General features: G+C 43.5%; 1 protein-coding gene across 1 annotated transcript; it reads right to left on the bottom strand.

Moving 5' to 3' along the window:
- Positions 1-7,371: 7,371 nt before the first annotated feature.
- LOC136552312 (CDGSH iron-sulfur domain-containing protein NEET-like) lies at positions 7,372-9,485 on the bottom strand. The gene is made up of 2 exons (XM_066543843.1): positions 9,159-9,485; positions 7,372-7,715 (listed from the first exon to the last, which is right to left on the bottom strand). The coding sequence occupies exons 1-2, from the start codon at positions 9,374-9,376 to the stop codon at positions 7,616-7,618; spliced, it is 318 nt and encodes a 105-aa protein (XP_066399940.1). The 5' UTR covers positions 9,377-9,485; the 3' UTR covers positions 7,372-7,615.
- Positions 9,486-9,748: the final 263 nt, after the last annotated feature.

Below are 9,748 nucleotides of genomic sequence, written 5' to 3'. Positions count from 1 at the left end.
TGCTTCCATGACTCCACTAGGGGAACATTTTATATACCACTCAAATTTATGGAGTTGGTTGTTGTTACCAGAGTTGTCTTAGTTGTTGTAGTTGCTTGTTTTTTGTTTGTTTATTGTAAACTCTTTCTAGAGATGTTGTTTGTCCTGTCTGTTTGAACTGTCTTCTTTATCGGCAGCTCTACTGCTTGGTTAGTTTCAAAAGATATATAACACACAAATTTGAGGGCAAATCAGTTACCCTACTATTAGTAGGAAGTTATTTATACATAAAAGACTAGAGAGAAGGATTCCTTGGGTTGAAATCTACACCTAAAAAGACTCTAAAGTCGTCATCTACCAAATCTTGATCCCTACTCACGTGTTCATATACGATACAAATCATTCTTCACTCAGAGCTCATGTGTCCACGTCCTACCCGATTTCGATACAAAGACCGGATCCACATGTCTGCATCTGATACGAAGTCCTCGGAGCCCACGTGACCGCGTCTAATTACTAAGGTCCAATACAAAAAATTGTGACCCCTGGTGCAACGCACGGAGAATAAAGCATTGTATGCCTTACATGCTTGGAAAGGTTAAAGTGATAAACATCAAAAGAATTATTCATTCTTTGCCCAAATGGTAAAGTTCGTAGAACAAGAATGGGCCCTGATGCACTTCGTGAAACATTTAATATATTGTTTAACTGTAAATGTGAGAGGTCTATGAATCAGTTGTTTTGTAAGACTGTATTTTAGAAGAAGATGATGAGATTACTGTTGATAAGCAAGCAATAAGTAGATTGGGTTAACTTTTCTGTTGCGATGTTTTTTTTTAAAGAAAAGGATTGAAGAGCAGATCCATAGTACGAGGATAACTAAGTTGTTCTCAAACAAACTATTTGTTGAAAAGACATAAAACTTTGGTCAACTAATACTGAGAAAGCTACAACAAAGAAATTCATCCCTCAAAGCAATATAACATGTTGCAGCGTAACGCAATACGGTTTGGGCAGTGGTTATTGTGTGGAGTAAGCAGGTGTCTTAGGTTCATGTGACTATCCTAGTGAATCGGTGTGTTGGTCAACTGTATTATTGTCTAGCTTGGAAAGGTTGTTTATATCAAATTGTTACTGCTTTCGGATATTATTAGATCTCCTACTACTTGAGATGCTCTATTGTAAAAACTACTTCCTTGTTGATGCAACATGTGCCTTTCATAGAGAAAAAAAAAGGAGAGAAACCATCCATAGTTCAATTTTAGTCTTTCATAGGTGAAGAGAACAAGATAGAGACACAAGGCCGCAAAGAGTCGTAGACAAACTTTGTTCAAATTTAATAATAGTATTAGATAGGCCATATATAAAAACAAATGGCGTATCCTGTATGATGGCCATTGGTTATTGTTGAAAATATCGATGCATACCAGAACAGTACCATAGAGAAGATATTTACCATGGAGATGGACTGTTAAAGAAGATAAGAGACCTAGAATCTTCTCCATCATGGAGTAGAGATATTTCTCTTAGAGCATTATAGAACTTGGTTCACATGATGATAAATACAAAACAGTGTAGAACCTTAGAAGATCCTAGAGCATGGACACTTGTCATGTTGTCCATGGCTCACCTAGAACTATATACAAGGGTGCTCCCCTCCACAAAACCATACACAATTCAGGCATAGATAGCCACCATGAGTTAGAGTGGTATAACGTGCCATGTACCCCCAAAAAGCACAGTAGATGTGTGCAAGGTTCTGGGAGTCGGCCCGAAAGTCCCAAATCTCACCGAATTTCATCCATTTTGGTTGGGCCCAAGATAATATTGGATCGGTCAAAAAAATCCAGCCCAATTTGAATTCTAAGTGCAGCAGAATATGTCAACCAGCTAGCAAAATACCTCCCACAGCATAAAAGCGTGGAGCCCACACTAGAAACCCTAGTTTTTTTTTATTTTTCTCCTCCCTCTCTCACCTAGCGACGGCTGACCAAGCGTGAGATCTCCTTGGCCGCACTTCCTCGCCAGTCATGTAGCAGATCTTCACCATTTCCTTTCCAAATCCCCCATTCGATCCATCGGATTTGTAGTGTAATTTTGTGCCCTTCGTGTAAAGGGAGCCTATGCGGACATCGCTTCCTGTGTGTGCATCTAGCCAGCCACTGTGCGGCAGCAGCAGCGCCAGCGGTCAAGTTGTCATTGAACCGCGACCTCCAGTGTGTGCGACGACTGTGCTGTAGCGGCGGCGCCGGCGGCGTTTAAGTCGTCATGTAACCATGGGATGACGGACAGGAGCAGTTCGATGCAATCATGTAAGCATCAGTGATGCTACTGCAGATGCATTGAGTTAAAAATTAATTTTTTAAAATTTGGACAAATTTTGTCAAATACAATTTTTTTGACCAGTCAACTCAAGTGAATCCTGGTCCGAATTTTCCAAAATTTCCGAATTTCGTCCAATTCGGTAGGCTCTGAATTTTTTGCAGTTTGAATCCCAGAACCTTGGATGTGTGTAGGATAGCCGCTCAAAGTCAAAGGTGGGTGTTTGTGATGGTGGTGGGGTGGGTGTTTGTGATGAACTGCCTTCTCTAACCTGAACTAACGGCCGCAAGGCGTTGCCCATTAAGGCTGCTTGCGAGCGAAAGGACAAGTGAAGGGAAGGAACAAACCGATCTATGCGTGATTTCGCGGTTGCTCTCCTGCTGCGACCGCTTTTCCCCGATGCCTGGCATAGGATCGCCCATACATGACATATCTTCCAGCCTGCACAAACAGTTCATCCTTAGCTTGAACAATGGGTACAAGCTGCGAAACTCTGTCACGGGAACCCATGATGCATTGGACGTTGGCTACCCCTTCCACTTCACCAACACTTCTTGATTACCTCTGGCTATACGGGCTTTGATCACCACTTGTGGTTCTGGATATGCTCTTCCCTTGCTGATTACTGGTAGCAGTGGTGTTGTTGCAGGCGGTTCTCCCCAGTGTGGCTTTAGCAAGCCTGCATGGAACACATGGTGAAATTTGGCTCCTGCTAGCAGCTGGAGCCGATATGCCACATCTCCAATGTGCTATATGACTTGGCATGGTTCATAGAACTTCGGTCCGAGCTTACTGCAACTGCATACATCCATGGATGCTACGGGGCGCTGCATGAGCCTAAGCCATATACCCAGTCACCAACTTGGAAGACGACCTCCCGATGATGTTTATCATACTGAGCCTTGTGGTACTGTTGCGCCTACTCCAATCTATCACGGATTTCCACCAGAAAACTCATCACGCTCCCTGAGTTGTTGGTCGACAGCTGGCAATTGAGCTTCTCCCGGTTCATATGAGCATAGTGAAGGAGGATCACGCCCATATACCACCCTGAATGAAGAACTACCCAGAGATGCTTGGAATGATGAGTTGTAGAAGAATTCAGCCCATGGTAGCCACTGAAGCTAGCTAGGCCTATCGCTCATCAGACAACACAAATACATGGCAATGATCTTGTTTGTGGCCTTTGATTTGTCATCCATTTGAGGGTGGAATGCCGAAGACATGTGAAGATAGACACCTACTAGGCTGAATAACTAATGCCAAAAATTGCTTGTGAACCATGATCACTGACTATTGGAGCTTGGAATGCCATAAAGCCTGACGATTTATGTGAAGAAGGCTCATGCAACCGACGTGGCTGTGTAAGGGTGGCCCAAAGCAATGAAACGTGCGAACTTTGAGAATCAATCCACCACCATAAGGAGCACCGATTTCCCATGGACGTGCGGTAGACCCTCCACGAAATCCATGGTGATGTCCGACCAAGGAATGGAAAGAACCTCTAGACTCTGAAGTAAACTAGCTGATCCCAGTTGTTCTGTCTTGTTTTGTTGGCATGTGGCACAAGCATTGACATAATCATGCAGTAGCACCTTGTCACGTGAAATATATAAATATGTCCTCACTCTCTGTAGTGTTTTTTTGTACCCCTTCATGCCCCAACCCCATGCGCTATGTTGATTACTGCCTGAGCCCATGGTGATGTCTCAGGGATGTACACCTTGTTGTTCTTGAGCAGCAAGCCGTCGACAGCGTGACGAGGTATCTGTGTTGCCCAGCCCTCCTGTATTTTCCCTGTTGCATCATGGTTGCCATCTATAACCTCCAAGGTTGTCCTACAAGCATCTTTATCACCATAAATGCACATCATGACATGTGTTCATCTCATTTTCTTTACCATGGGCAAGGCGGCCATCGCCATAACGAGCAACCAGCTTCTTCGTTGTGCCTTCACACATACGATCCTAATGACGCTCCACTGTCCTAATGAAAAGAAAACATTAGCACTCTATAGAGCACCAACCTTCCTTTTCTTTTTAATTAGCATATCTATCTAATAGAACAAGTACATAGTAAAGAAGCGTTGCAGAGAAAATGGGGGATGGCCTGGTTTCACCTCTAGGAGGCTCCGCCAATGGCCATAGTGACACACAAGCAAGATAACATCAGTCTCAGTGGGAGGCTCCGCCGATGGCCTAGTTAAGTTCTTGCTGAAGGCTTTGGTAAATCACAAATCAAATTTGTGCCGTATCAAAACTGAAACTAAGCCACTGTGATGTTTTGCAGCTCTGCTTCACCTCTAGCCTGGGCCAAAAATATAAGATATGATGCAGTATTTTGTTGCCAAGAACAATGCTCGGATCAAACAGAAACTGGACCTCTTGCATGCGCCTAAGATTTTGATGGCACCGTTCGTTGCCATGATAGTGAGCTTACGAATTACATATCATTAGTTGCACTACTAATTACTAATTGAACTTAGATCAGAATCAACACATACAAGAAACCAATTACATGTCGTTAGTTGCATTAATAATTAATTGGCCTCTGTGTAAAGCACGCATCCCAGTTTGTAGCCTCTGCGCGAGGAAATGGAATTGCTGAGAGACTGGAGAGGAGCTTAGGATCAAGAACGTAGCATGGAAATTGGAAAGAACGAGAGAGTAAACCGTATTGCGTTACAATCTCTACTGTAGGAGTACTACTTACCCTGCAACTGCAATGATGCGAACAAGTGCACGGCCACTGCAGGAGCAGCACTAGTAGCAGTGTACTATTACCAGTACCACCACACACCAACTTATTACTGTAAATATATAAAAAAAAACTCGACCTGCGAGGAACAAGCCATCCCCGGGCATTATATGTAAGAAGAAGGCCTTCTCACATAGGCCGAAAAAAACCCCGAACCCTGGCCCTGGCCTGACACTGGGAGACGTAACCCGTGAAATGGGCCGTCTCCTTTAAACCGGTGCTTTGGCACTCGGGACCAGCGAGGGGATTTTTTTTAACCCCAGCCTGAAATTCACTCCCACTGAGAGTTGAGCTCAGGACCTGAAGGGTGCCGTCGGAGTGACTAACATATCTCAGTTAACCAACTGCACTAGCCATCCTTTGGCTACTGTAAATATGATTATGTTCGCTTGGTCGTATCAGTCATGATACATTGTTTTTCTTTAAAAATAAAACAGCATTAGTCAGCTTGTAAGCCACAGAAACAATGAAGCGAACAAGGTGACGACGGTGTCACAGCGTCCTTGCCGTTCCTCGTACAATAATTCCGATCAGGAACGGGTGTCTACTGTCTAGGGACCCAGATCCGTCTTAATTCAATTTGCTTGTTTATATTTATACAATCCGCTGGCTTACTGGGTTTTTATTTTTCCTGCCGTACTGTACCTAGGAGTAGGAGGAGGTACGATGTACGAATGATAGTAACTGCGCTTCAAAAGACAATAGACGACGATACTACTCTATGTGCACGTACTTCATCTCAAGTGCTCCAATAACCTACTGTACTTAGGTTAAAAATTAAATCAAGATAAATACTGTTATCTGTAAGAGAAGCTTCACTAATCTTAGACAATGAAGATGCACATAGATATCTACGGGACTCAAGTGTGCCACAATCAAACTTGCCATCCACACGTTTTATTTCATCTCTTTGAGTTATTAAGGACATGTGTTGATTGGTGGTCTAGCCAGCTTGTCAAGCGAGGCAACACCATCCAACCTGGGGTCATCAAAAATGGACGTCTGGGATTGTTACATAGACCAGACAGTTTTCCCAGGGTCCAATCTAAACAAGTCATAAAGCTTTTTTCAGTATGTGTATATTATACCATAGTGTTATATCCAACATTATCATGTCAATAGAATAGCGATAAGAAAAAGATATACAAACAACTCCTACAATGCGTTGTATTGTATGTTATTTTCTATGTCACTCAATAGAGTGAATCCAAAATCTGAGCATGTTTTTGTACTCTTGGAATATCAAAGGCCAAATATATCAGAGTCCTACATGGCAACCCATTAGTGTCTAAGATATTGTACATTAGAATTAGCCTAATCTTATTTGCGCCCTGGCCGAGCTCATCGACAGAGTGCAAAGGAAATTTTTCTTTTATCAATGAGAAACACTGTATTTTCTCTAGGTAAATTTTTTACATAGTAAAAATCGTCCGAACTCCTAAAAAGTTTTAGCTCTACCACGACCAAATCTTGTGCCTGTCTCTCTGGCATCCTAATGACCCCAATTTTGATATATGCAGTAGCAAATAACATTACCCCTTCATGGTTGAAATGGTAATCAACTTCAACACCATGAGGACGTCTTAGGGTCTGTTTGGTTCAACTATAAGCTGTGAGAAAAACTGTTGTCAGTTGCGAGATATAGAAAAGTTGTTGTTAGTTGTGCTGTGAAAAGTTGTAAGTCGTTTGGTTGAAACAACTATGAAACCTACTCCCTCTCTTTTATCTCCCTCGAAACAATTGTGAATCAGCTCTCTATTTCCACCCTTTCGGAAAAAGCACAAGCCGAAAGCCAGAAGCGAGGTTTAAGGTGCTGCAAAAATAGTGGCTTATGTAAAAACAGCTTCAGGCTCACCTATTTGGTTAGCGTTTTACTTTTTGGCAGCAGAAACACTTTCTATAAACTGACTCTTCCTGCCATTCTCTTGTTATGGAAAAGAGTAAGGGGTTGTTTGGTTGCGCCTGCCAGGCATCGCCCGACCCAAGCAATGTTCCCAGACATCCGATTTCTTAAGACTGGGGCTGCAATCGTCGATTGATACCTGGCCGACCGTGCCCAAGCCAGATACGCAACCTAACAAGTAACAACCAAACACACCCTAAATATTCTTTAGTGAAACACCCCATTAACTGCCGTAACAAAATGCCCGGACAATCTATCTACATGTAGTACAATTGTACTACTGATACTTCTAGCAGATACAGACATTAAGTTATATTGATGTCCCTAGATGGCTAGACCTCAAAAATCATAAAGCAACCATCAAGAGCTTGTATCAATGAATCATAACTTCGCTGCCAAAGGACCACGGCAAATCATAAGCTCATGACTTCATTGTTCATCACAGAGAGTTAAATATTTTCCCGATGTTCATACATCTCACTACATGTATCACCTGTCACTAACACAATCATGAAGCTGAGTCTTGTTAACATGAGCAGCTTACTTTATTCTGATTGAAGGATCGATGCGTCTCGATAGTTTATCATAACATACAGATAGTGTTCAGCTCAACGCACAACATGACACTAGGGCAAAACTCAAAGGAAACCCCATCTACTTCTTAACGAGCAGGGGGCCAACATTATCACCGGTTGCTTTGTTGTGCTTCACATGGGCTCCATCGCACAGTGGGAATGTCCCTGATCTCCAACACCTTATCATAAAGCAATCAAGGTCAGAACAGTTTGAAACGGTGAGTAAATGCAATGCTCAAAATTAATTATGAAATTTGTACTCTAATTGGCTAAAACCATTCAGAACTCTGAACATGCATACATCTGCACTCTGCAGTATAAATTCAATCAATCTGTGTAAAAGTATCTGTGATGAACCAGGTTCTAATTACGCAGATTAGTACCAGATGCATGCTCCCGTACAGATAGGTCACATAGGTGGGATCAAAATAAGCCCATGCTTGATATCGAAATTGGTGATATCATAAGCATTCTTAGTTCACTCAGTCAAATAAAGTCTGTTGGATGTGTAAAATTTCCTATGTCCGACCCCCCAGTGCTAACACAGAAATTTTGTTTGGATTGTTTTCCTCTGTCAAATATTCTAATTGGCTGACATTTAGAATTGCATATGATGTCACTGCAAGTTCCTCTGCTGTTTGGTCATAATTCGGTATAGTATATAACTCAATAAATCAATTGCGCTCGTTTACAGAGATGTTTAACTCCAGCCAAATGCTCCATATTCTTTTTATTACCTCCTTCGTATTGTACATGATACAATTTACTGTGCTCTGTGGCACAGCATCTCTGATATTTGCACAACAAATTCCAGAGAGTTCCGAGGACCACGAAGCAGAGCATAAAAAGAGATTACTCGATCACAGGGAAACTACTACCTTTAGCTTAGTTCTTCCTCGGCTCCTTGCATAGTTGCATCGACAGTTTAATATAAAAAATTCGGAGGTACTACGGGTAGAAGTTTCTATGTACTTATTCTGAAAGGTGGTTTTCTTTAAGCTCCTCAAAGCTAGTTTTCTTTAAGCTCCTCTCAAGGCTATAGAGAAGGCAATGTATAAGCTGCTATTAGGATCAGTAGCACACTTATATATATTCAAAAGAGTCAAAGTTCTGTGGCTTGAAGTATTCTGTAAATCATAGAATGGCTATCCATAACACGCAGAACTGAAAGCAGCATCTGTACCTCCGTTTATATAATAGTACTAACAAGAAGACCTGCCCTTGAGTTCTGGGCTTTTGGCTATTGACCTCTTGTTAGAATTATCGTGGGAACACACTGTTTGAGATTGAGTTGAACACGTTGCCTCGATATAGAGGTTAGCATGCACAAATGTTTAGGTGCATTTAAAAGAACAAGAGTGTGAAATTGCAAGTGGTGCATCCCCAACAAAAGCAGTAATTCCATTTCCACCGTGCAATCAGAACGCGGTTAAATTACTAATCTAAATCACAACACAGCATCCTCTGCTCGTATCCGTCCCCAACTCCCCCAGCCCCTCCCTCGATCGGGTATCCATCCATCCCCCACTCCCCCAGCCCCTCCCTCGATCCGCGTCATGCAAGCATACTGACATGCAGGAGAAAGGGAATTAACCCGGTGAGTTCACGAAAGCTGTCCGTACCGGCAGTAGGCGGTGAGCGGCTTAGCGAGCTCGCCGGTGAGGACGGTATCGACCACCTTGTCCTCCTCCTTCCGGATGGCCGGGTTTATCCCGCCGCCGGCCTCCGCGCGCACCGCCACCAGGCCGCGCCGGGGCCTAGGCGCCCGAGCGGCGGGAGGGGACGGGGCGGGGACGGCGAGGCGGCCCGCGGCGGCAGCGGCGCAGAACGGGGACGCCATGGCTCTTGGTTGGTGGCTGGATTGGTCTGGTGGGAGGGGACGACCGGACGAGCGAGAGACGGAAAAGCCGTGGCTGCCTCTGGGCTCGGTACATCAAGTCGCCACGTCGGGGGTAGGCGCGTGGTGAGGATTTGGGGTGTGTGGTGAGCACATGCCCCGCTCATCACAGATGATGGATGGACATGGACGATGAGGCTACCACCAGCGTTCGTGTTGCAACTTGCACGACTCGTAAGGTCTTGTCCGATCAATCAGAGTGAATATTTATAGTTTTATCGTATGTTGTGATTAGATGTGGCCTAACACTTAATGACATAGGATTTATATGGGTTTAGGCAACGTGCCCTACGTTTAGTTTGGGTCGGTCAGTGA

This window comes from Miscanthus floridulus, chromosome 4, assembly GCF_019320115.1.
Source record: "Miscanthus floridulus cultivar M001 chromosome 4, ASM1932011v1, whole genome shotgun sequence".
Lineage (NCBI taxonomy): Eukaryota > Viridiplantae > Streptophyta > Magnoliopsida > Poales > Poaceae > Miscanthus > Miscanthus floridulus.
The sequence above is the reverse complement of the archived record's forward strand: the minus strand, read 5'-3'. Positions and strand labels throughout refer to the sequence as shown.

Coding starts and splice junctions, on each gene's coding strand:
- LOC136552312 (XM_066543843.1), bottom strand. CDS start 9,376: ATGGCGTCCCCGTTCTGCGCCGCTGCCGCCGCGGGCCGCCTCGCCGTC. Junction 7,716..9,158: donor CCGCTCACCGCCTACTGCCG/GTACGGACAGCT, acceptor CTTTATGATAAG/GTGTTGGAGATCAGGGACAT.